At 61.0% G+C, this 26,074-nt stretch overlaps 1 protein-coding gene across 1 annotated transcript in view; it reads left to right on the top strand.

Annotated features, from left to right (window-relative positions):
• The window catches only part of LGR6 (leucine rich repeat containing G protein-coupled receptor 6), a 99,010-nt gene that overhangs the window by 6,647 nt on the left and 66,289 nt on the right, over positions 1 to 26,074 (top strand). The window contains exons 2-4 of the mRNA XM_082413141.1: positions 18,532 to 18,603; positions 20,685 to 20,756; positions 24,190 to 24,261. Coding sequence (XP_082269267.1) covers positions 18,532 to 18,603; positions 20,685 to 20,756; positions 24,190 to 24,261 — 216 coding nt within the window. The remainder of the gene's footprint in view (positions 1 to 18,531; positions 18,604 to 20,684; positions 20,757 to 24,189; positions 24,262 to 26,074) is intronic.

Below are 26,074 nucleotides of genomic sequence, written 5' to 3'. Positions count from 1 at the left end.
AGTTGGCATTTACTGCCTCCATTTAAGCGTGTAAACCCCTGAGGGAGGCACCAGCTTCATCCCCATGTTACAGGTGAGGAGACCAGGCCCCTTGCTCAGGAGCCCATGAAGGCCGCCAGCCAGCGCTTGCTGACACTGGGATTTCAGCCACTGCCGCCTCCTAACCACGTGCACGCTGCCTCGTGGGGCAGACCAGGGGTTCTGGAGCAGCCCCTTAGAGCCTGTTTCTTTGTTTTCTCGGGAAGAGTCAGCGGCGGCCCCTATCCCTCCTGCCCGCTGTGGCCTCCGGAGCTGGTGGACACGGGGGTGTGTCTGGGGTACCAGCTGTGGGGTCGGGGCCTCGGAAGAGTGAGAGGACGGGCTGGTCGGGGAAGGCCCTGGGGGTGGAGGGGAGAGGCCTAGCCTGAGCCCTGGTGGACGGGAGATTCACACGGGTCGGTCGCGGGCAAGGCAGGCCCTCTGGGGGGAGGAGGGACGAGCCCGGGAGAGGCAAGGGCAGCTGGCCTTCTGTCCACGGCCTCCTCCGTCCCTCCCGAGGCAGGACCTTCCAGAGCAGGGCTTTCTGCCTGTTTCTCCTCAGGGCACATTAAAAAAAGAAAAAACAACCGACCACAATTCAAGGCGTTCGGCAGCTGGGGTAGATCGTCCAGCCTCTCCAGGCAGCATCCGGCCAGGCTGGGGGCCCCTGGCACATGCACAGCCGGAGGCCCTGCTGTGGTGGGAAAGCCTGGTGTACACCTGGCCAGCAGGAAGGGTAGGGTCTTGGCCCCGGTGCTGCCCGCTGCCGGGCCCACTGCCCCTGCCTGTCCTTGGCCTCCATCTCCTTAGCTCCCGTGGATGGGGGAGTTGCCCAGCTCAGTGCCGTCGCCCACCGGCCTCCCGGGGGCACTGGGGTGAGAAGCCGAGGTGGACCTGCAGCGCCCTGGTCCTCCCGCAAGTCTGCGGCCAGGGCTTTGCTGGGAGCAAGACCAGAGAGTCAGATCTGGAAGGAGCCCCCGGCCTCTCCCCTCCCCCTTGGCCTTTGGGGTGCTGGAGGAGGTGGGCGGCCCTGGGGGTGTCCAGATGGCGCGGCGGGCAGGGTGTCAGGGATTTGGACTTGGCCTCCTGGAGGGACGGGGAGCAGAGGTGCAGAGGGGGTCCACCGTCCCCGTCTACACCCCAGCCCAATACATTGCTTTCTTAGGGGCCTATGGGCACCAGGAACGTCAAGGTTTACTCCAATGCCCTGAGCGATTTGCAAGTTTGAATCACCGCCTGCCCCCCCAACCTGAGTTACCCTTGACTCTGGGAAGCATCAAAGGCAGCCGCCACCAAGGGCCTCTGACACTTCCTGTAGGAGGGACGGATGCCTCCCCAGGTGACCTGTCTGAATCCAGATCTGCCTCACGCTCCTCTCCTCGCACGCAGGGCAGTACGCTGAGTGGGCAGGGACGTCCCGGTGGCTAAGCCCCAGGTGCCGTGAGCACCTGTGCGCATTCTGCAGACGTCTCTCACTTGTGCTGCAGCACCCCAGCCCCGGCCCATTGGCCAGCGGTCAGAGGTAAAGCCCTTGCCCGCCCCCACCCCCGGCCGTGGTGGAAGCGAACCTTCACTCACTCGTTCATTCGCGGACGGGGGCTGAGCATCCCCGTCTGCCCAGACTCCGAGCTGAAGGCTTTCTCTGCATCCAGCCTCGTGGGGCCGGACTGCTCCCCGCTCAGATGAGGCAGGGGGACTCGGGGGAGATGAGACCAGGGCACGTGTCATGCAGCCTGTGGGGGGGTGACGCTGCGGCAGGCCGGTCCAGAGCAGGAGCGGCGGGGGGCGGGCACGGAGGGGCAAAGCCCATGCCTGCCCGCCGCCCCCGTGCAGGCCCTGGGGGAGTCACTGCAAGGCAGGCGGTCGTCTCCCCCACCTCCCCCAAGGAAGCGTGTGTCAAGCAGGCCCTGCTTGGGGGACGGAGAGCTGACACTGGGGGTGTGTTCCCTTCCTGAGAACTACCAGGCTGCATCGCCGCCCACGTCTGCTCAGGGGGTGCCCATCTGTTTGTCCGTCTGTCCACCTGCCTCATTGATTTAGGCTCCTGATGTCTCTCATATGGGGGGGGGTCGTAGGGCGGGGCCAGGCCTCCCCCTTCAGACAGGCAGGACTTCACTCCTGGTGCGCTTCTCCTCAGGACATCACACCCCCCTTCACACACACACACACACACACACACACACACACACACACAGACACACACACACAGACACACACACACAGACATACACATACACACAGACACAGACACACTCACACACAGACACATAGAGACACACACACAGACACACACATACACACAGAGACACGCGCGCCCACCCGGCTTGGGCCTCCACCTGCAGGGGGCGCCCTGGACAGGGCATGAGCGTCACTTACAGGAACTGCCCTCATCCTCCCCTCCCCCCGCTCAGGTCTGGGGCGCCCGGGTGGGTGTTGGGGACCGGGAGGTGGATCACGTGTCTGGGGCTGTGACCACCGAGGCAGCAAGGGCCGCAAACGAATCCCCTGCCTTTGTGGTGGGTGCTGATGAGGAGGCTGGGAGGACCATTGTCAAGGACAAAAGCCGGAGGGAGTGGGGACCGGCGGGTCCCGCCCTCAGGCACCTTGGGGCAGACTCAGGACCTGGTCTCCCGGCACGGGGACCGGCCAGCGCTGGTGAGCCGGTGACCTGGGCCGCCCCGCAGCCAGGCTGCTGCTGGTGTGCTTCTTCCGCCTTAGGAGCCATCCTGGGCTAGTGCTCTGCTGTCGCCACCTCAGAGGTCGTAATAGTTTTTGAACAAGGGCCTCATTCTTATTTTGCGCTGGTCCTGCCCTTGTTGGTGGAATGAGGGTCTCCACCTGCCTCCCATCCCAGGTGTTGGTAAATTAAGTGAGTCCCCTCCTCCGCGCTGTGCCCTGGATCCTGACTGCCCGATCCTCGGCTTCTGTCCCCAGGGTCCCGATGGACCATGACCTCGGGCAGGACAGGCTGGAGGATGGGGCGGGCGCCCCTTCTGAGGGACGCCACGCGTGGAGGCAGCCCCTGTCCAGACGCACCTGAGTGGGCATCACTGCGGGGGGCTCCTTGGCCTGCGAGTGGCGTCTGCCGGGTGGGGACCACGGGCTGCTGTGCTTGGGGGAGCCCCCCACACCCCCGCTTCTGTGAACCGGCCAGGTGTCGCGCTCCAGTGGGCAAGGCCTCCGTGCGAACGGGGTGGGGTCGGGGTGACGGTTAACGAGTTAATATACGGAAGCGCTTGGAAAGGTGCCTGACACACGGTAACCACTTGACGTTGTCTTATTTATCCCACAGTTTGTTAAGTGTGTACTCAGTAGCGCCCGGCCGTGCTGGGCACTGGTATTACACTGACAATTCCCCACCACAAACGAGGGGGAGACAAGGACTCAGCAAGTGGCTGTGTCAGTCCACCCACCCTGCCGCCACCTTGCAGAGCCCTGCCAGCTCGGCCCCCTCCCCTCCCGGGTCCCACCTCCTGCGGCAGTTTTCTCTGGCGTATACGCTCGGGGCTGCATGGTAGGGAAGAATGGGGGTGTCGACGGGGCCCTCCTCCGGTTTCGGCTGCAGCTTTGGGCGCCTCTCTGTTCAGTGGGATTGGAATCAGGACGCCCCAGCCTCCAGTTCTGTCTTTGCCCCCAGCTTGCTGAGAGCTTGAGGACAAGTCCTCTGGTCTCTGGGCCTGTTTCCTGCTGGGTGGGTAGTTCTGCGTCCCAGGAGATTGTAGAAGCAGAGGGGACAGAGTGGGAGGAGGGGTGCGAGTGAGGCCGAGGTGAGGGAGGGGCCCCAGTCCCCGAGAGGTGCAGCGTCACCCAGTGAGACCTGAGATCCCAGGGCTGGGACGAGGCAGGGCCATCCCCAGCACCTCCGGGGCTGTGCGCCCAGCCAGAATAAGGCCCCGCGTTAACCACCGGCAGCCAGCAGAAAGAGGAACCCCCCCGAGCCCGCCCCGCCCCAGTCGATGCCACACCAGCCCTCGCCTCGCGCCGTCTCCCCTGCTCTGAATGCAGAAGCCCAGGGTGCCCGCCCCCTGCGCCTGCCCTGCTCCCACCCGCCAGAAAGCATCAGCCTCACCACCCACACTGGCGCAGGGATGGGGGGCGCAAAGGCACCGTGCTGTGGGCCCAGGTCCCTGCTGAGCGTGGGGAGTGGGGCCGGGCAGTATTGGGCCCCCCAGACCCTGGCCTGCCCCGTGCTGAGGACACCCTGGAGCCTGTGGGGCGCAGTGAGCAGAGCGGAATGGCAGGGGTGGGTTTGGAAGCTGGGCCTGGGGGCCCTCCTGAAGTCCTGCGGCAGCTCCTGCCCCTGCCTGGCTGCGCCCCCCGTGACAGATCAGTCCCCCCCCGAACCCCTCTGCTTGCTGTAGAGTCGACACCCCAGGAATTTGCTGTCCCTCTGCCCTCCTGCTATGATACCTCCAGTTTCCTTCCTGTTCTGCTCAGAGGGGAGAGAGGGGCAGCTACTCCTACTTTGTTGGCCCTGGAGGCACCGGGTTGTGGGGGGGTGCAGCTGGCCTAGAGAGGCAACCTTGGAGATGGTCCCAGGGATCCTGGAGACGGGGGTGCTGGCTGGTCCCAGGGATCCCGGAGACGGGGGTGCTGGCTGGTCCCAGGGATCCCGGAGACAGGGGTGCTGGCTGGTCCCAGGGATCCCGGAGACGGGAGTGCTGGGTGGTCCTGCTGCTGAGGAGGCTGAAGGCCTGGGCCTGCCCCTCGTGGGACTCTCGTGGCATTGCAGGCAGCCCTCCTGCCTGCAGCCAGCCACCACGCCTGGCGACCCCGCTGCGTGGGAGGGGGCGGGGCTGGAGGGTGGCGCAGGCGCAGGATCCCAGCCTCTGCCGGCCCCTCCGCCGGCCATCCTTGTCCAGGCCAGGCCACAGCTGGATGTCTTCATGGGTCAGTCTGCTCAATACTTAGCAAAAAAGTGATTGAAAAAGTGGTTCTGACGGGTTGAGTAAAGGAGATTTATCCCATCTAGTGCCTTGGATATCCTCGAGCCTTTTACTCAACGCGTGGTCCCCAGACCAGCAGCATTCCTCCTCTGGGGACGCATCTGGAGTGCAAAGGCTCAGACCCCACCCCAGACCTGCTGGGGCCACATCTGCATTTTAAAGTGTGCCCAGCACCGACCTCCAGCTTCTCCTTGGAATAAGTCAGATCGTCAGCTGGCCAGCCACTCCCTGCACCCCTGCCCCGCCCCGCCTGGGATTTTGCTTTTACCTAATTTGTACTTAGGTGGCGCCCCGTGACTATCACTGTGATTTACTGCAAGGATGTGGTTAAGAAATGGCTTCAAGCAAGAAGCCTGCAGCCCCGGAAGCATGAGCTTGATTTAGGATACGAGGGGCCGACTGAGACTTCTCTTTCTCCGGGAAATTTCCCGGCTCTGCCCTAGGACTCAGCCCCCATGGGTCTAACTCCTGTTCACTCGTCTGTTTCCCAACCAGGCTGGGAGCCCCAGGAAAGCAGGGCTGGTATCACCCTTGCACGTGGTGCTCAGAAACATTGCTGGGATGAGTGAAGCAGTGAATGAACAAGTGAATGGTAGCGGCGGGAGGTGTGGCGGCCGAGCAGACGTGCTCCCCTGAGAGGCAGGCTGGGTGGGAGGGCAGCCCTCACAGCTGGGGGCCGTGCTGGCCTGGCTCTACGGCAGGCCCGAGGTGTGGCGTCCACCCAGACGGCTGCGGTGAGGACGGAGCCGAGACTTAAGCTGCCTGTCGGCCGGCTTGGGTTTCATGAGAGTGAGACATCTGCCCCATAAACCCTGCCACTTAGAAGCTTTTGCCTTTCCTAGTCATTCTCTTTACCATTTCTTTAAAAAGAAAACCTCTTTTGAAAGTTTCCATCCAGTTTCCAACAAGCTAAGACAAAGAAAGGTATGCAGGCTTGGATGGAGAGAGCGCTCTAGGGACCCGAGGCTGCTGGTCCTCGAGTCTGCACTGTGTGTCTGGCTCCGAAGGTCTGAGTCTGTGTCGGGATAGATTTCAGGCTGGTGGGTCAGAGGATACCGCCCTGCACATGCTGGGTGGGGACAGGCACAGGGGAGGGGGCAGCAGTGGGGAGGGTGTGTCCTACTGGATCCTGGGATGATCCAGGGCGCTGGGACCGATGGCCAGGGACCTCTGGGGCGAGCCTGAGAACACCGTGCCCTTGGCTGTGCAGCAGATCTCAGCAGGTGTTTATTGAGCACCTACTGCATGCCAGGGGATGCGCAGATGAGTAAGGTGAAAAGACACACGGAAACACACATCCAACTTCAGCCCCACGAGGCAAAGGCCGGGAAGTAGAACCGGGGAATCCAGAGGGAGCCCTTAGCCGACACCAGGCTTGCGGAGGACTTTCAGAAAGAGCCCCCCCCCCGACCCGCCCCTAATTTTTTAAACTAATTTTCATTTAAGAAGAGAGTACATGTGGCAAGTGTGTCCTGGTAAATTTCCACAAGCTGAGTACACTTGCGCAACCAGCACCCAGGCCAAGAAACAGCGTCGACCGCCTCTCCAGGTCTCCCCCCGGGCAACCCCGGCCGTGGCTTCAGCAGCCCCAGCACCTTTCGCCTGTGTTTAGACTTTACGTGGACGGAGCACTGCTGTGTCGGTCCCTCCCCCTCGCCGTGTTTGAAGATCCATCCATGCTACTCCCACGGCTGCCCGGTCCTCACTGTGGGAGGACACGGGCCGTGCGGACAGGCCCTCCAATTTGGGGCCTTACAGGTGGGGCTGCGGCGAGCAGCTCTGGATGGGTGTCTGGTGAGCACAGACGCCCAGGAGTGGAATCTTGGGGTCACAGTGGATCCTAGAGGCAGCTCAGGGGTGCGAGTGTGTTCCCCAGGGCGGGGCGGGGGGAGATGTGGGAGGGGCCTGTGGTCCGTGCTCCCTGCATCACTTCCAGTGGCTCCTATAACAGAGCACCGCAAACCGGGTGGTTTAAAACGGCAGGAATGACTCTCTTGTGGAATCCAGGTGTCAGCGGGGCCTCATCCACCGCAGCCCCCTCTAGCTCCTGGGGCTGCCGGCTCCCGGGCTCGTGGCCGCATCGCTCCAACCACCACCTGTCACCTCGTCACTGCCTGCTCTGCGTGTGTCTCTGTGTCTCTTCTAGCGGCACTTGTCATTGGATTCAGGGCCCACCCAGAAGCTCCTCCATTTTAAGACCTTTCACTGAATTTCACTGCAAAGACCCTTTCCAAGTCAGGTCAGGGGCACAGGTCCCAGGGATCAGGACTTGGGCACATCTCTTTGAGGGCCACTCTTCGGCCCACTGCAGCATCTCTCGCTGCGACCCTAAGCAGCCCAGCCCAGGCCCACCCTTTGCAAAACTCTCAGTCAAGCCACTTTCTCAGGGCTACCCTGTCCCTCTTGGCCTTGCTCCGGGAAGCCCTCCCTGACTGTGTCCTGGTCCTCAGGCATGGGACTCCTCCGACACTAACGTCCTTGGCTCTGTCCAGCTGTGCCTGTGGTCTGAAGGTGTCCTCAGACTGGCCTCCTCAGGGCAGGGTGTGCCCTCCTCCTTCCCTGTGTGCACACGGGGACACACACCTCCCGTGCTCGGCTCGGCTCTGCACGTGGGTGCTAGGAGCAGGAACCAAGCTGAAGGCACCTTTCCAGCAGTGTCCGGCCCAGGGCACCATGCCCAGTGGCGGCCCATCCCTGTGACCCTTCTCCCCTCAGACACCCCCCAAAGGGACCGTGCTGTATCCTGGTCCCAGGGCCTCTGTGGGAGTCCTGACTACACCCACAGCACAGGGAGGAGGGAGCCCAGGGGACCGGGAGGCACCCAGCCCTTTGCCTCTCCTTGGAGGAGGCCAGGAGACAGGAATGCCTTTGGCTGGGGACCCTGGCCAGAGATCAGAAGATCAAAGATGAGAAGATCAGGGCTGAGGTAGGTGGCACACTTTGGAGGCTGCAGAGAGAAGCAGCAGCTGGTGTCTCCTAAGGGCAGGGCTGACCCAGAATGCCCTCCCTGCCCCCTCTCTGATGGAACCTCACAGAGCTGCTTCTCCAGATGAAGGCCCTGGGGTGAATGCCGGTGAGGGCGGGATGCTGCGTGCCTGGTGGGCAGGGCTGACCCCCTGCACAGCAATTCCCTGAAGAGGGTCTATTGAATAACATCTGTAGGTGCAGAAACTAAGGCACAGAGAGGAAAAGCAACTTGCTGACATCAAGCAGCTGGGAAGTGGTCGGGCCAAGGTCAGACCCGGCAGTCTGGCCCCAGAGGCCACAAACTACCTTACCCGGGGGAAAAGGTCAGTGCAACCGCAGCACGAGGGAGCAAGGCTGGACCTCAGGCAGGACTTCTCCCTGGGCGCGGATGCTAGTGGAGACCGTGGTTTAGCCTTCCTGCAAGTCCATGAACCAGACAGGTGGGGCTGGGGAAGAGGGCGGGTTGTCGGATTGCCTGCCAGAGGGGAGGACGAAGGTGGTGGACAGGTGACCAGCAGTGCAGAACGTGGCAGGAAACGCCCCGGGACCAGGCATCAGGGCCTCAGGGGCTGATGGGAGGGACAGGTGAGGCTCTGCAGGCAGGCGGGACCTCCCTGGGTGGAGAGAGAAGGGTGCGCCCGACCAGGTGAACTTGGAGGAGGGGGCCGGACTCCGGAAAGTTCCACCGGTCCTGGCAGCTGGGGGAGCGGGACACAGAGGCCCTCCTCTCTCCCCCTAATCCCCTCCTTTGTTCCCGAGCTGCCACCCCACTGCCACGCCTTTCAGCCTTGGGCGGGCTGGGACCCAGCTGGGCTCAACAGAACCAACCCCGCAGGGTTGGCTCTGCCACTTACTGTGACTAGACGGGCAGTAACTTGATATTTCCAAGTCTCCCTTTCTTCACTTAAAAGGGAATAAACAAGGCTTCACTCCCGGCCTGATAAAAGGATTAGACTAAATGAGGCCAAGGATGTGCCAGAGCCGACAGAAGGCACCCAAACGGAGGGGGCCGGACCCGGGACGGTGGCCCCAGAGGGGCCTTGCTTTCCTGAGCCGCGTCTGTACAACGGGTCCGTCCCAGCAAAGGTGGCTCTTAGACGCTCTGAACATCCAGCGTCCGCTCTTTCCTGCTAGATTCAAGCTGAGAGTTGAGAGCGCCATCTGGCCGTGATGGGCAAGGCTGGGCGAGGGCAGCTGCCGGGATGAGAAGGGGGCAAGGGGTCCTGAGGTGAGAGGAAGGCTTCCAGCTGGGTGGGGTGGGGGGCGACTCTGAATAGAGGGCGTCCTCCCATTTTCCCCCCAGGCACACCCGCCTCTTTATCTGGTGAAATAAAGGCCGCAGGACAGAGCTTCAGCTAAACAAACAGGGCCAGGGCTGGCTTCGGGCAGCTCTGCACACAAAGCGCACTCCCTCCCACCCCAGGGCTGCCGCGGTCCTCCGGCCGTGGCCCCTGCTCCCTGCTCCTGGGCGCCCTTGGGAAGCTCTGATCCCATGGGACGTCCCCGCCCTCCTCTCTGAGGGGCTCCAGGCCCACAGGGAGGACAGAACTCCCGCCCTCACACCTCCACACCCCGAGACGGAGGAGCAGAGGTCAGAGCAGGGCTGGAAGGACGCTGGTGAGTGGAGGGCACTGAGCTTGGCGGGACCGAGTCCCGGAGCAGTTGTTTTGGACCCTCGGCTCCAGGTCAATCCCAGCCAGGGCCGCCATGTGGGGGGCCCACCCCTCTGCACTGCGTAGAAAACGGCCCTCGATGCTGCGTGCGACGAGGACGGTGCCTGGCCGCCGCCGTGTGGGGACCAGCCCCGCCGGGCGATGACAGTCTCTGCGGAGCCCACAGAGGTCAGAGGTCAGTCCCAGGCATGTAACATCCAGCCCTGGGCCCAGCCCTTGTCACCGCCCACTTTTGTCACTGTCCCACCTGACTGGGCTCGGAGGGCAGGGACCCCGCATTGTTGGACCCGGCAGCTCAGCACCCGGCGCAGTGCCTGGTGTTCAGTAGGTGCTTAATAAATGCTGGTTGAATGACACACGGCTGGGTGGTGGCGTGAGAGGCTGGAGGGTGGAGGCATGCAAGCTGGGCCGCGGTGAGTGGCAGCCTTGGTGGCGGGTTGGTCACCGAGTGCCAGACGCTGGCAAAGTGCTTTTACCAGGGAGGAGCCGCGGCAGAGAGAGGCGAAGTCACTTGCCCCGTGTCACACAGCTGGCAGGCGGCAGAGCCGGGAGGGAAACGGTCCAGGCCAACTGCAGGGGCGTCCGGGTGCTGCTGATAGGACACCAAGGACACACCCAAGGACACGCACATCGTAGCCACACGTGGCCAGCGCAGCCGAGGAACCGAAGTTTTACTCTGATTTACTTTCAGTGACTTGAAATGTGAACAGTCAGTACGGGCGGTGAAGGTCTGGACCATCTCCAGAGGGGAGGGGCAGAGCCAGCTGTGCGGCTACCGGAGCCTCTGGCCCGTCGCGCTCGTGGGCTGCACACAGCAGCCCTGACTGGGCCCAGGACCACCCTCCGGCCTCTCCGCGTGGGGGGCTCGGCTGGGCAGGCAGCAGGGACCCACGCAGGGGAAGCAGACACACAGGCAGCCTGTCCCATCTTTGCTCTGCGGTGCCTTCGCCTGCTCTGGGCTTGGTGGAGGGCTGGCCTACACAGCGTGGCTCGGAGGGTTAGGACCAACCACCGGGGCAGGGGGAATACCTCTGATCAGGGCAGGGTCTCTGGGACCACCCCAGCTTGGCCACTTTGCCTGGCAGAACAGCGAAGTCCCCTTAGCCTGAGGCGGCCAGCTCCCCAACAAAGGGGTTCCCCTGCAGGGTTGAGGATCAGAGCAGGCCCAGGACCCTCTCCACCTCCGAGGCTGCCCTCCCTCACCCAACCCGGGCACCCACACCCTCAACCTGGTATTCCAGCTGGCACTTTCCCTTTTCCAAGAAGCAGAAGGTGGAAACAAGGGTTTGGCCTGAAGTTGGTGCCAAACCTCGATTTCCCGAATGCAGCATCTTTAAATGGGAGGCATCTCTCCTGGTCTTGGTCTCCTTTCATTGCCGTCAGCTTGAGGAGACAAATCCATAGATGAAGTACCACGGTGCCGTGAGCCACATTCCCTGTCTCCTGTGGTCTTACAGCCCAGCGCTAAAAAACCCTACCTTTCCCCTCTCACATGACGTTTAGGAATGTCGCCTTCCCTTGCTTTGTGCCCCCCACCCGCCTGAATTGACCGGGTCACCTGACGGCGCTCTGGGTTCCCCGTCTCTCCCTGGTTCCCTCTGACCTGCACAAGCCTGGTCTTGGCTTAGAAACCATGGTGACCCCCAGTGACTCCCGAGTCAGGTGCCAGCCCTCCCCGTTGGCGTCTGTCTTCCCATCCCCCATGCCGCCCGCCTCCTTCTCAAGCCCTCCTGCCCCCCCAGCCAGGCTGGAGATGTCCTTACAAACAGGGGAGCCAAGACAGGGCAGAATCAAGCAGTAGCCCTTCAATTTAAAAATACAGTGTTGTTATCACACGGGTTTGTGCAAGGCCTGTGAGCCTGAGGTTGTGCTGTTGTGTGTGTGATGGTGGATGCTCTTGCCCTGGTTGGAGCCACTCCTTTGTTGGGAAATTTGTGAAAGTTGCAGAAATCTGAGAGAACTCTGTGTCGACTGGTTAGGAGCCTCCAAGAAGACAGCCAGTACCCGTCCCCCTGATGAGGAGTCGGGACGAAGGAAGACGCGCCGTCCTCAGGAGACGCAATTCTAGCCCCCATTCCATCAGCTGGCGCGGGGCCTTGGGGGCTGGGTCCCCCTCGGTGTCTGTCTCCCCTCTTGACTGAAGGAGCACAGGTGCCATTCAGGGGAGTCTGGAAGTGCAGGGGCTCTGGGCAGTCACAGTAACTGGCAGGTGCTCCCAGCGCTGCGGAGCGGGCAGGGATGCAGGAGCCCCAAGGCCCTCGGTCGGCCCCGCGTGCACAGCGAGCCCCCCCGTCTTCGGCGCCTTCTGTTCCAGACCCGCCTGCGTCCCACGTACCCCCCTTTCTGCCCCCAAGGCCATCTCTCTGCCCTCCCCCTTCTGAGTCCGGACGGACAGTTTAGAACCCAATGGGGAGAGCGGCGGCGGGAGCAGTCGGTGACCAGGGAGCAGGGTACAAATGAGGGGTTCGTCGCTCTGTGATAAACAACGCTCCCCAGCAACACTGTGAACTTGGGCCTGGAGCTGGCCCCGCGCCGTCCGTGTCCCCCCAGGCTGGCACTCGGAGCCCACAGCCGCCCGTCGGAAAGGAAACCAGCAATCTGGGGGGCTGGAAGGGAGGGTGAGGTGGGTCTGACTGGACCAGGCCCCTGACCCCAGATCCGAGCCCTCTCTCCTGTCACCTGCCTCTTAGTGACACAGGAGGTCAGCCAGTGTCCTCTGAGTGCCAGGGCTGCCAGCCACAGGCGCAGAGGCCGGGCAAGGCTGTGGTCACTCACTCGGTGTGTAGTGCAGCCCCTGTGTGCCAGGTACCCCCAGGCCTGGAGGCTGCAGAGGGCACTGAGAGTAAGTCCTTGCCTTGAGGGAGCTCCTGGCCACATGGGGCGTTGTGCCCTGATCATCATCATTCAGTTGGCGAGCACATTAATAAGAAGTCATGCTGAGCGAGCCCTGAGTTTATTTTACTAACTCGTACAGTTTAATGACTCATGTAATTCTCACTCCAACCCCTGTGAGGCAAGTACATCGTGATCCCTATTTCACAGATGGGAAGACAGAGGCTGGGAGGTGTCACGTGGCAGGGCCAGGCCCACGGGCTCATCAGTGCTGCGCTGGGTGGTGATGGGGGCAGGGCAGCACCAAGCACACAGCAGGAGCCCAGCTAATGCCCCTGCGGGAGCTTGAACAAAACCGCGTAGGATGCAGGACGCTGCTCAGCTCTGCCGGGGGGTGCTGGGAGGGCCTCACAGAGGTGGCCTTGGGGCACAGCCACGCCTGGGGACAGGGGCTCATCTCCCGGTCACTCTGGCCGCTCTTTACTTGGCTGCAGAGATGGGCCCTGCTTCCTGGTCTCTCTTCCAACCGGTGGGGACAGTCCTCCCAGGCCCACCCAGCAGGACCCAGGGGCTTTGCCATCTGCTGTTTCTCCCGCTTATAGGAAAAATGCAAACAGAACAAATCCCCCAGGGCCCTTGCGTGTCAGCCAGATGGCCCTGGGGGCGGGTCTCCGACTACCCCCCACCCCGTCCAGGTTTGGGACTTGGTGCTCTCTGCCCCTCAGTTCCCCAGCATCTTCCTGGTCTCCACGGCGACGCCGCCTCTCCCGGCTTCCTTGGTGGTCCACTTGCTACACAGGGTCGAGCTCTGAAAATGCTTCCTGTGCTCGGGCTGCCAGCCTCGCTCATCGATCCTCTCTGTCCCCCTGCCCATGGCTGTGTCCAGCCCAGCACACAGAGCCCCTCTGGGTGCCCCAAGGGCTGCTGGGAAGAGGCCTCGGGGTGGGGCTGCAACCCAGCCTCTCGCCCCTTTAGTTGAGTTGAGAGATGCAGCGGGCAGTGCCCGCCACGAAACATGGTGCCTCGCGTCCAGAAGTGTTCAGACTTAAACCAAGCGTGCCCTTCCGAGTGGGCCTCTCTGTGTAACTGTGTAGGTCAGGCACCCACAAAGCCCGTCCCGGAGAGCAGTTGTGTGCGTGTACGTGTGCGTGCGTGCGTGTACGCATGCGTGCGTGCGTCTAAACGTGCGTGCGTGCGTCTAAACGTGCGTGCGTCTACGCGCGTTGGCTGTGCTCACGGGGCGACAGCGGTGGGGCAGAGTTTGAGGCCGGGCCTCGGTGTCCAGCTCACCCACAAGCTGGGCCCCAAGCAGCCCCCCGAGCAGCCTGCGCCCTCCCGGCCGGAGACGGAGCCCCGCTCGCCCAAGGTCACAGCCGAAAAGAGTTCCACCCGAGGGGTCGAGCCGGGTGAGTTTCTCCCAGAGAGATTCTGTCTTGATAACATGCGGATACTTGGAGAATGCTTGTGACGTTCGTGAATACAACGCAAACGTGCCCTCCCGCGACACGCATGCCCGGTGCCTCACAAGACAGGCGCTGCAGGGGCTCACGAGTCCTGACACTCGCAGTGCTCACACGTTCGCACGGCCCGCGCCCCTCTCCCTGCCCTGGTCCAGGCGAGGACGGCTGGGCGCCCGGGGTGACCTCCCCCAGGACCGCCACCTTCACCGGACTCCCAAGTCAGAGCTCCCGAGGGCAGGTTCCTCCCGAGGCCCGCGTGCCAGCCCCCTGGTCCCCAAGGCCGGCGGCTGGGCCTGGAGCCCCCGCTGCGTCTCCCTTCGCGGCTCCACGTCTTCCTCCGCCCCCCTTTCCTTGGTGCCAGCCCCAGCCCTTTCCTGCAGAGCCGACGGACCCCCCTCCTGCCCCTCACGGAGCCCTGCAGCTGGGCTGGGCGCTGTCCCGGGCAGGATGCGGGGCGGGCAGAGTGCAGGCCCCCTCCTCCCCAAGGAGAACAATGAGGCTGCTCGTCGTGGGGGGGCCGGGGGGGGCATGGAGCCACATCAGAGCCTCTGAGGTGCGGCCCCCGGGGCGACGGCTGAGTGATGGGGCCTGAGTCACATGCCCGCGAGCGCCTGTGGAGACACGTCCAGAGATGCTCGGGGTACGTGTTCAGAGGTACCTGCTTTTGTGGCTCCTCATGCCTTCCTGCCGGGCCCGGGGCCGGGCAGGATGGTCTGCGGCCTGGGCTCCCGTGGCCTCACCGTCCCCTCCCGCCACCGTCCAGCGCGCCCTGTGGCTCTGCGGCCGCCAGCCAAGCAGCCACAGCTCGCCCGGCCCTCCTTCTGGACGGGCAGGCCCGGGACGGCCCCTCGGTCCTCACGTGGAGCAGGACGGGAGCCTGCCGGTGCCTTGGCTCTACCTGCCCCCGATTCTTCCTGTCTCAGAGCACGTAGCGTCCAGAGGCCAGGCTTCACCGGAGATAAAACACTGGAGCCTAAACAGCCTTTTCATAGGTCGGAGCTGGGCCCCGAGCCCCTGACCCGCACCCTACCTCCAGCACACACGTCACACGCGTTTCTTGTGGAAAATGGAGACCCTGGGGTTTGCAGGGAAAGTGCACCCCTGGGGCGGAGGGAGCTGCAGGAAGGGCAGCGGGTGGTGCCCGGCCACACGGTGGGCTGGTCTGGGTCCACCCTGTGCCCTCAGGCGGGGGGAGCTGGCGGAGGCGAGCAGCAGCTGTTCGGAGTCTGAGACAGGAGGGATCCCAAGTGTACGAGACGCACATGTGCAGCCCAAGCATCACTGCTGCCCGGGCGCAGACTGGGAGGAAAACGCTGGGGCAGGGCAGGGCCGGCAGGCTGAGGTCACCCCTGCTGCCTACCGCAGGCCTGCTGGGCTGGGACGCTTTCCCACAGGTCACCGAGGGGCAGGACTGATGTGTGTGCACTGCTAGGCAGTCTGTAAGCCCTGGCTCGTTTAATCCTTACGAGGACCCTAGGAGTTTGGTGGTGTTCAACCATTTTTACGGATGAGGAAACCAAGGGTCATAGTGATTAACAGCCTGAGGTCTGTCAGGTAAACCAAGGAGAGAGTTGACCTCAGCGCTCTCTTCCTCTTTGCTTTCTTTTTTTTTCCGTTGAAAATAGATTTAATCTTATTCAAATTAGAAATGTTCAGCACTTTCCTCTTTGCTTCCTTGAGTGTAAAGTGGAGGTAACATTGGAATCCACCTTGGGGTTGTTGTGAGAATTAAATGGGATTAGAGTAAGTCCCCCTCCACACAAACGAGGTCAGTTCCGAGAGCGCGTCTGTAAATCCTATTTGTCTGTAAGTCCAACAAAGTTGGCCTAGGTACCCAACTTACACAACCGGCTATAGAGTACTGTATTATAATAGGTTTATAATACTTTACACACAAACAATGCATAAAAAACAAACACAAAAAATAAAACATTTTTAATCTTACCGTACAGTACCTTGAAAAGGACAATATTACAGTTACAACAGCTGGTATACAGGGACTGGCATCGAGTGAACAGGCAGGAACAGTTACTGATTGGAGGAGGGAGAGGAGGTGGGAGATGGTAGGGCTGAAGGATCGTAAGCAATAGGAGACGGAGGGCAAGCTGCAATTTCACTCACGCCTGACGTTGATGGCACAGGTTCTGGTTCCTTGCTGGATTCAATTCTATCCACCCTCTTGAAAAAACGATCCAGTGATGTCTGGGTAGTAGCTCTTTTTTCTCGTCATAGATGACAAGGTAGCACTGGATTACATTCTGAGTAGCTTGCTGCAGCCTTCTTGTATCATTCTACGTTTGGGTCGGTCCTGTGCCTCATAAACTAACACTGCCTCCTCAAATAAAGAAATCCCCCTGCCATTTCCTGCATCGTGAATCTCTTCAGTTCTTCAGTTACTTCTTCTTCCTCTTTTCCCTCTTCATCCTTTCTCTGGGCCTCCAATTCCATCAGGTCTTCATCAGTAAGCTCCTAGTGTGGCACGGCCAGGAGTTGAGTGAAGTCGTCCTCTTGCAGATCTAGCTCCGGCTTCTCGCTGAGGGTCACTGCGTTGCTGAGGACCTCTTCAGACTCCTCATCCACCTTCTCAAATCCACAAAATTCATGAACGAACTGTGGGCAAAGGTTCTTCCAAACCCCATTCATGGTGACCGCCGTACCCTCACACCAAGCAAAGTCAATGTTTTTTATGGTCTTGTAGATGTTATAGTCCTTCCAAAGTTGTCACAAGGTTGTTCCTGATTTGTCACTTACCTTTACTGCCTGACAAAAAGTGTGACGTAAATAATATTTATTGGAAGTCGCTATAACTCCCTGGTCCGTAGGTTGGATAAACAATGTAGTATTCGGTGGCAGATGCACTACTTTGACGTTGGGATGAAAGTCATCCATGAATGGGGGGTGGCCCGGAGCATTGTCGAGCAGCAAAAGAATGTTGAATGGGATGTCCTTCTCCAAGCAATATTTCTCTACCTCTGGGATAAAGTGGAGGAAAAACCAGTCCTGGAAAATGGCCTGTGTAATCCAGGATTTGGGGTTACGCTTCCACACAACAGGAAGAGAGCCCTTGGCTATGTTTTTAAGGGCTCTTGGGTTCTCTGAATGATAAACTAAGAGAGGCTTCAGCTTCGTATCACCAGAAGCATTGCCACCAAACAACAGTTAGCTTATCCTTTGCTGCTTTACAGCCCGGCATCAATTTTTCCTCCTTACTGATGTAACTTCGGTCCGGCATCCCCTTCCAGTACAGTTGTGTCTCATCCACAGTAAAAACCTGGTTGGGTAGATACACACCATCATCAATAATTTCTCAAAGTGTTTCAGGAAGTTCCTGGACAGCTACCCTATCTGCACTTGCTTCCTCTCCACCTACTTTTACATTGTGAAGGTTGGCTCCAGCCTTGAACCGATGAAACTAGCCATGGCTGGCATTAAAAGATGTGCCCTCTGATTCTTTGCCGTGTTTCTTCTTCAAGTCTTCGTAAAGGCTTTTAGCTTCCTCTTGAATCAGCGTTAAGCTGAGCAGGACTCAGCGCTGATGTTGACCCTGCATCCGCACACTGAGAAGTTTCTCCATCTCCTCCATCACTTTTCCATGCTTCTTGGATATTGTGTCAACATCGTCGGCACAGCAGACTTAACATGTTCCATGATCTTGTCCTTGTTCTTTAGATTCGTGCCAATGATTGAACGATTCATGTTATAAGAATGAGTGATGTCTAACATCTTTTTGCCTCGCTCCACTCTCTCAATTATTTTCACTTTTGTTTCCATCATTATTGCTTGGCACTTCTTAGCAGTACCAGCTACACCACCGCTGCTTTTACGCTTGCCTTCAGACATCCTGGGCTTGAAATAAAGGTACTGTACTACTGTACTCTATACAGTACTGCAAAGTACACAAAAACACAACCACTTGTAGAGGATGCACGCACGTGACAATGTACGCCAGATGCGTGAACTAACTTATGTGACTGGACATGCGAACGCACGTTCGCATCTTTGAAGGTTCGTATGTAGGGGACTTACTGTATTTGGATAAAGGTTAGCCTGTGCCTGACACAAAATGGGCCTCCAGTAAACGCCAGCTGTTACACAATCACAGTATTGTGATTCCTTTGTGTGCAGGGTATCTTGGAGGGCAGTGACACAGAAACCACCCTCAGGGTCTCTCAGATAATATGGGAAGGCGAGACTGGTCTAAGGTGGGACTCCTCTGGGATGTACCAGGGGCCAGGCCCTCTGGTTGGAGAAAAGTAGGAGCCTGGTGGGGTTGGGGGAGAGACAACAGGAGAGAGACTGCAGGCCTCAGAGGGCTGTGGAATCCCACGGGCTCAGGGACTGAGTAAAAGGCAACCCCCTGGTGAGTCTGGGGCTGATTCCAGGAGCCCGTGGGATGGCGGTGGTCTCGGGTAAAATGTCCATGAGGGATCCTGTGTGTTGATTGGCCCTGTCCTGCTCTGACATCCTCTGAATTTTTCTCTGGCCTATCCCCGCAGGGGTCAGCTTCCTCTGTGGCCCTCATCACAGCCCGTCCCGTGGAGGGAGGGGGGAGGAGGGAGGCGCAGGGGGAGCCACGGGGAGCACGGCCCGGGGAGGACGCAGCTCACAGCCTGCCCGCGCCCTTCTCTCCCGCAGAGACCTGAGCATGAACAACCTCACGGAGCTCCGGCCTGGCCTCTTCCTCAACCTGCGCTTCCTGGAGGAGCTGTGAGTAGATGGGGGGGCGCGGGGGCTGGAGACGGGCACTGTGACCTCTGACACAGGGAACTGGGGGTCCCCAGGGGTCGGGTGGAGCCAGTGGAAACGGCCTTGGGGAGCTCTTCTGAGTGGGGTCATCCCCACCTGCCCAGGTGTGGGCCCGAGGCGGGCAGTGGGGACAGAGGAACTCGGACATCCAGCCTCTCCCGCCCTGAAGCCGACCGGCTTTCTGTCAACGATGCTCCTCTCCCTGGGGTCATCCTTGACCTGCCCTTGCCCCCCGTGTCCGGCCGCCGGCCGCTCCCCAGGTCCTGGTGGCTCTTCCTCTGAAGGTCCCCCGTACCTATCCCTGCTGCTGCTGCTGCCCTGACGTCCCTTCCCCTGGGGCCGCCCCAGCCCCTAAGGACAGACCACCTACCTCCTCTCTGACACACTCTGCCCATCTCAGGGTGCCTCTTACCAGCTCCACGGCCTTCTCTGGCTCCCCACAATCCAAAGGAGCTGCTTCTAGGACCCTCCTTCACCTGGCCCAAGCCCACCCGGCCAGCTTTGCTCCAGGGAGGCCCGTCCCCCTGCCCGTCCCTGGAGCCCTCCTGCATCTGAGCAGATTTCCCCTCCAGCCCAGCAGGCCCACCATCTCTCTCTCCACTCTGTCAGGGCCAACACAAGGCCCACTTCCCTCAGGAAGTCCTCCCTGGTTGATCCCTCCCCATGGCCTGGAACCCTGCAGGCTGGCCTCGTGCTCTAGTGCCTCACGTGAGAGAGTCATGTCCTTGGCCAGAGTGTCCACTGTCCCCTGCAGGCAGCCAGGTCACCCGCTCCCAACCCTGCCCCCCTCCTCCCCCGACCCCCAGCCTGCTGGTTCTTGTTTGGGCATCTCCACCGATCCTGGGGCTCTACCGGCTTTGCTTAAACTCTCAGACTGGGGGCCCCTGGCCCTGACCCACTCCTCCTGCACAGCCCTCCTCACCCTGGCCCTAGACACGGCCCCCCAAGGGTGCACTCAGTCTGCCCGGAGCAGACGAGAGGGCGCCTGGCGTGGGCACCCGGGCTCGCCACGTCAGCGAGTGGGCAGGGTGGGTGGGGACGCCTTCCAAGGAGGAATTTGAAGGCTGACACGAGCACAGCCTGAGCCCTGGGGGCTGCTGGGCCTCCATCCTCCACTCCCCGGGAGGGGGTTGGGCCTGTTTTAGAGGCAAGATGCCCACCTAGGGAACCCAAAGGTCACGATGCCTTTCCATGTGTTTTTTTTAAACAACAAATGTCAAATAAAAAGACTCAGGGTGTGTGTGTGTGTGCGTGTGTGTGTGTGTGTGTGTGTGTGTTTATTGGCCGTACCATGCTGCATGAGGGATCTTAGTTCCCCGACCAGGGATCGAACCTGCGCCCCCTGCAGTGGAAGCACAGAGTCCTAATCACCTGACCGCCAGGCAAGTCCCCTAGTAGAGAGATATTTTTTAAAAATGGCTTCTGAGCTGTGTCAGCACGATTTCCACATCGGCAGTCGGCAGGCCTCTCAGTGAGAACCGATGCGCCCAGTGATGCCTAAGAGACCCTGCTCCGTCCTCAGCAGACTCTGCTCCGCCAGGCTTAGCACTGAGGACGTGCATCGGCGTATTCCGTCCTGTTTGCTCCTTTTGGAGTTGATGGTCACCCATGACAAACGTGGAAACTCTTGATTAGGCCACAGGGTTAGACTAATTCCAACACCCAGTTTCCTGCCCTCTGGACTAGTGGGGTTGTCTGTGTAGTTTAGGGCACAGGGAGACCCAGACACGCCCGTCTGATCTAACTCCACTGGTGACAGGAGACAGCGCAGGGGGATGGTGGGTAAGCAGGTCAGCGCTGTGGATGGACGTGGTGGACGTGGGCCTAGTGGTAATCGGGTCCGGGGAGACACCAGGCCCCCTCTGCGACCCGAGCCTCGGTTTCCTCCTCTGAAGGCTGGGGGTCCTAGTGGGCCCCCTGCAGGGTCATTGTGCAGTTAGCAGTGCAGTTACACCACCAGCCTCCCTCCCACGGCCCAGGATGCTGACCCAGGGCCACCGCCCTGCCAGCATCACCCACCGGCCCCTCTCTCTGACTTGCAGGCGTCTGTCTGGAAACCGCCTCTCGCACATCCCGGGACAGGCGTTCTCTGGTCTCTACAGCCTGAAAATCCTGTAAGTCTAAGTCCCACTTTACATGGAGATGCAGCCTGGAGAACTCTGGGCACATGGAAGTTTTGTAACCTGTGTCTTGGTTTGCCACTGGCTTGCTCATTTCCTTATCTTCACTTTTCGTTTTAATTATTTCCATGTCTTTGCTTTCGCCCTGTCTGTAACAAACTTTGTGATTTGTAAACAAACGTATAACAGCATCTGATGCTTAGGCCACAATGTAGGGAAGTGACCTCCTCTCCTTTCCGTGACGTGAATAGTGCCCGTTAGCACAGGTCTTTGAGGGTCAAGGTCAGATTCAGACCCACGTGCCCCCCCGGACCTCTCAGACCGGGAGGGTAGGACAGTTTCTGGAGAGGAGGAATCTCCGCTGGTTTCCTCTGGACCCCCTTCCTCTCGAGCCCCAGGCTTGCTCTCTGGCTACAGCACTGCGTCCCATTCTCTCTGCAAACATTTCCCCTCCTCCAGTTCCTAGGCGTCTCTGCCCCTGAAGCAAAAGGAAAGTGAGAATTGAAAAGGACCTTGTGTTATTCTCTTCCATTGAGCCCACAGCCTATTGGACAAAAGGGGACGCTACGGCACCCTCTCCCCAACCCCAGTCCACAGCTCACCTTGTCCCAACTGTGACTGTCCTCCCCGGGCCCCACTCCTGCTCTTGTGGTGAGTGTGGGTGAAAGGAGGTGGGAGAAGGGGATGCAGGGCGTCTGAGGGTGCATCAGAGAGGTTCCTCGGGATGGCTCGTCACCACAGGGACTGGCTTGGGAAGAAGAGGAGGAGCCCGGGTGCTGATCCTGGACCATCTGAAATTTCCCTAAAGTGGTGAGCCGCTCCCACGCTCTCCTGCCCCCTCAGCCCCAACTTGACCTGCAGGTCTTCTTTGTACAGTTGAGCAGGTTGTTCACTGCACAAGACCATCGCCTGAGGGGTGAGAAGGGGCTGAAATCTAACCCTGTGCCAGCCTTGGGGCTACTTCCATCTAGAAAGGAATATCTTTCTAATTTGCTCCAAGTTGTTAATAGGCTGGCGGTGGCCCTGCCCACTTGGCCTGTGAGCTTCAGGCTTCCAGCCTGTCAGCAGCCCCCAGACCACCTCCAAGCGTTCTCCTTTCTCCACGTTGTCTGACTCTGGCACTGCTGGCCTCTGGCTCCAGGGCTCTGGCCTCTCATGCTGCCCTACTCCCTCTCTGCCCGTGGGCGCTCTGCCTCTGTCCCCTGTCCCTCCTTCCTTCCGCTCTGCTGCAGACCCTGCTCTTCCATCCTGCCGGCCCTCAGTCCTTCCTGCCTCTTCTCTCGGTTTGTCTGTCCCACTCCCACCAGCATCGCTTCCCCGGGGATGGGGAGGCCTCCGGAGCCAGACGTGGCCCAGGCGGGCTGCGTGGTGGCGCGTCCGTGCCCAGCGGCAGGCCCAGACCTGCAGCCGGATTGGTGAGCGGGGGATCTGTCTGCTGGGCCTTTAGAAGATGTGAGACTCGCGTCCTGTTCCTAAGCCCCCAGCTTAGGGTCGAGCCTCTTTCTTCTTCGCCTGCGTCAGGCAATTGATCAAAGCCTCCCGGAAGCCGCAGCCCCGCCCTCTGGACACGGTGCAGCCCAGCAGGTCGGGCGGCAGGAGAGGCTGCGGCTGGAGAGGAGGGCAGCCAGGCTGTCCGTTCCCACCGCCACTGCCCCCCAGCTGCCCCCCGAGGACACCCCAGTTCCCCAAAGCCTTCGTGTCCACTTCTCTGCTTCAGGGATGGGTGGGTGGTCTCGGGGAAGGTGCCCGCCTACTCAGCGTCTTCACAGCAGGGATTCCACCTGCATCTGGGCAAGAAGTACTTCCTGGCGTCCGCCACGGCTTCTCCTTCCGCAGTGCCTTCCCTTACTTGTTTTCAGACCTGCGAGAAAAACAGAGCAGTAAAGCCCGCCATCAGCACGATAACCTCTTTTTGTGCTGGGAGGCGGTCTCTTTAGCTGCTCCAGGAGCCCCTGTCTGAACTTCATCTTCCTTCTGGTGGGTGATGCCTGGCTGTCCCTGCAGTACACTCTGCCTCCCCTTTGCCCTTCCGGAGGCGAAGGACCAAAAAAGGGGGCTCCCTCTCTGATCCTCTCTGAGCAGCTGTGGCAGAACCCCTCCCCTGTCCCTCCCGCCCAGCCCCACACCTGACCTGGAAGTCTTAACTGCTAGGGTCCCCGCCTTCCTGTGCTGGTTCTCCAAAGCTCTGGCCAGGCTTGGGTCAAGAGGGTCAGCCCCTGCCCCATGCCTTTTCCCGAGACCGTAGGTGGGGATGCCTGTCCTGCAGAGTCCTGAAGGCTGAGAGCCCAGACACACTGCCCCCACCTGCCCCCCACCAGAGCTGCCCTCAGGGAAGCCACAGTTCTTTCTGCCCCAGGTGTGTGGGGAGATGCCTGGACCTCTGAGGGCACCTGCCCTGTGCCCGTCGGGGCAGGTGAGGGGCAGATGTGGCCAGAGCTCCTGCATGGGGTAATGCCTAGAGGGAGGGTGGACGGCATGCCTGGCACACAGTAGGTCTCCCTGGAGGTCCCTCCCAGTTCCAGAGCAGCCCATCCTGCAATAGGTGCTGTTCCTGGGGCTGTACCTGGCCCAGGAGGGCCCAATGGGTGTGCGGGTCAGGGTGGGGCGGCTTCCTTCTTTCCTGCCCCCAGCTCTTCCCTGACCCCCCGGGGGGCCCGCCCCACGTGCCCCCTCCTCCTCCTCTCCAGAGGCCAGCAGGGAAGGACGTTCCGGTGGCAGCGGCCACCCAGGTCCTCCCTTACGGCCGGGCGAGCAGGACCCTTGCCCAGGGCCCTGAGGCTTCGGGGACTCCCCAGGCCCTGGAGTGGCCTCCTCAATTTTCTGAGCACAGCTCTGGTGGCCGGGGTTGGCTGGGGTCAGCAGTGCCACCTGAAGGCCCCAGACCCCAGTTTCTCCCCTTCTCGCTCTCTGACTCACTGCCCCGCGGGTCCAGGAGGGCAGCCTCCCTAGCAGATCGTGCCCCCGGCTGGCATGTCCCTGCTTTTGTGGGGTCATGTGTGATGGTGTCACCAGATGGTGCTGACACTCCGATCTGGGTGCCTCAGGTTGTCCCTATAGACACGCACACCACAAAGACAGACTTGCCTGGGCCCTGCACATCCTCCCCCTCCCCGAAGAAGCCCCGGCCTCTCGGCTGCAGGCGGACAAACTGAGGCCTGGGGAGGAGATCGTGCATTTGCCCACGTCCTTCCAGAGCAGACGGCCAGAGGATCCCGCGTTCCGCTCCCCGGCCGTGTCTCCTCTGCTTCCAAGGCTCCTCTCCAGCCCGGCCTTTTCCCCAGAGTCCCTCTGAGGCACTCTCCCAGCCCCGTGCGCAGCGCCCTGGACCTCCAGCCGGGGAGGGGTGGGACAGGACTCTGGGCTCTGAGGCTGGGCTCCGGCGTGGCAGGCGGGCGGGCGTCCTTCAAGCCGCCTCTTCCCCTCACAGGATGCTGCAGAACAACCTGCTGGGAGGGATTCCCGCCGAGGCGCTGTGGGAGCTGCGGAGCCTGCAGTCTCTGTGAGTCGGGGGGGGTGCTGGGGGCGGGCCTGGGCGCCCCTTCCTCCCTGCACCCAGCGTCCCAACAGTGCACTCCTGGCTTTTGTTTCTTCAGGGGGCTGTCATCGTCATATGTCATGTGTACGTGCGCGTGTGTATCTCGGGGCAGGGAGGCACCCAGACCCTGTGGAGGACTGTGGGGATGGGACCTCCCTGGGTGGGGCCCCCGGGGCCGCCGTCCTGGGATGTCTGGCCTTCTGCTGTGGAGCCTGGGTGGGCATTGGAGGCTGCCGCCCTAGAGAAGCGTCAGGAAGGGACTGTCTCCCCCAGCTCGCCTGCTCCGACCCCGGGGCTTTGGTGGCGGGGGAGCGTTCAAACTCAGACACACGTCTCCCGGCGTCCCAGACTCACGGGCCCCCAGTGACCCGTCCAGCCCTCCATGGAATGCTGCAGTTCCTGTCCTGTCCACTAGGGGCGTCGTGGTTCCAGGGCCGAAGCAGAAGCAGGGGGGATGGGTGAGGGACCAGCCGCCGTGGTCCTCTGGGCAGGAGCTGGGTGCACACCGCGGGGCCTGGAATGCAGTAGGGGCCTAATGCATGCCGCCTGAACCAACTGAATTTTCAGGTACATCTACGTCTGATGGGAGAAGACATAGGTAGTTGGAAGGAATCAAAACTGGGGGACAGGACTGGGGGAAATTGAGGCAGGCTGAACGTGCGGTGTCAAGACAAAGGCCTTGGTGTCCTGGCCTGTGGGTCCTGCAGTGGTCCCTGCCCCGTCCTCCCCTCCCCAGGACCCACCGTGCACAGAGGGCCGGCCGAGGGGGCCGGGTCACAACCCCCAGGCTAGTCTCCTCCCTCTCTGCCCAGACACCCCGCTCTCCCCAGCTGCCCGTTGGCCCCGCTCCCCCATCCTCCCCCCCCCCCATTTCCCCCTCCATCCCTGCACGTGCTGGGCCTCTGGCCCCGTCACCTCCTCTCCCTCCATTCAGGCCACAGGTGAACAGGGCAGGCGGCCGGGTGTGCCCCTCGAGGCCACGGTCAAGGGTCAAAAGCTAGGAGGGCCCGTGCTGCGCCCCAGCCCCCCACAGGGCAGACCATTGCTGGGGCGCCCACTGAGTAGGGGCAGCCAGAACTGGGGGGTCGGGGGAGAGCGGGACATTTCATCCAGAGCATCAAAGAGGTTTCCGTGGGGGTAGAGACTTCCACTGGACGTCTTCACACTTACTTTGAGGTTAATGTTTCCACTGTGACTTGCGTCTTCTGCCTGCTTGGGGACCCTGAGGGTCTTGTCTTTTACACACTTGGGCCGCACAGGCACTTGCTGCACTTTCTGAGACACGGAGGCCCTGCGGCCCAGGATTCAGGCTTTATGCTTAAGGCCCTGGGGAGCCATCACAGGACCTCCAGCCGGAGTTTGCATCATTGCAAATCACCCTGGCGGCAGTCAAGGAGGACAGCCTGGAGACGGGGAGCCGGTGCTGGGCTCCTACACCAAGGGAACGTGACGGAGCCGGAGGAGAGGTGGGGGCAGTGGCTAAAGGAGCAGCGGACTGGCTCTGGGAGTATCAAGAAGCCTGGTTGTCAGGGCTCTGGGCTCAGACTGTCTGGGTTCAAATCTCAGCTCCTTCGTTTACTCCCTGTAAGGCCTGCAGCTTCCTGGCCTGTGTGCTTCTCCTGTTTCAGTAAAAGGGTCTGTGTCCCTCGATAGGACACAGAGGGGCTACTACCACCACTGTCACTCCTGGGGATGGTGGTGTTGGCTGGATGCGGGCGCCCAGGGAGAGGAAGAGTCGCACTGACTGCCAGCTCTCTGGCCTGGACACCTGGGTGGA

This window comes from Balaenoptera physalus, assembly GCF_965194825.1.
Source record: "Balaenoptera physalus genome assembly, chromosome: 1".
NCBI lineage: Eukaryota > Metazoa > Chordata > Mammalia > Artiodactyla > Balaenopteridae > Balaenoptera > Balaenoptera physalus.
Note: the sequence above shows the minus strand (reverse complement) of the source record. Positions and strands in the feature narration are given on the sequence as shown.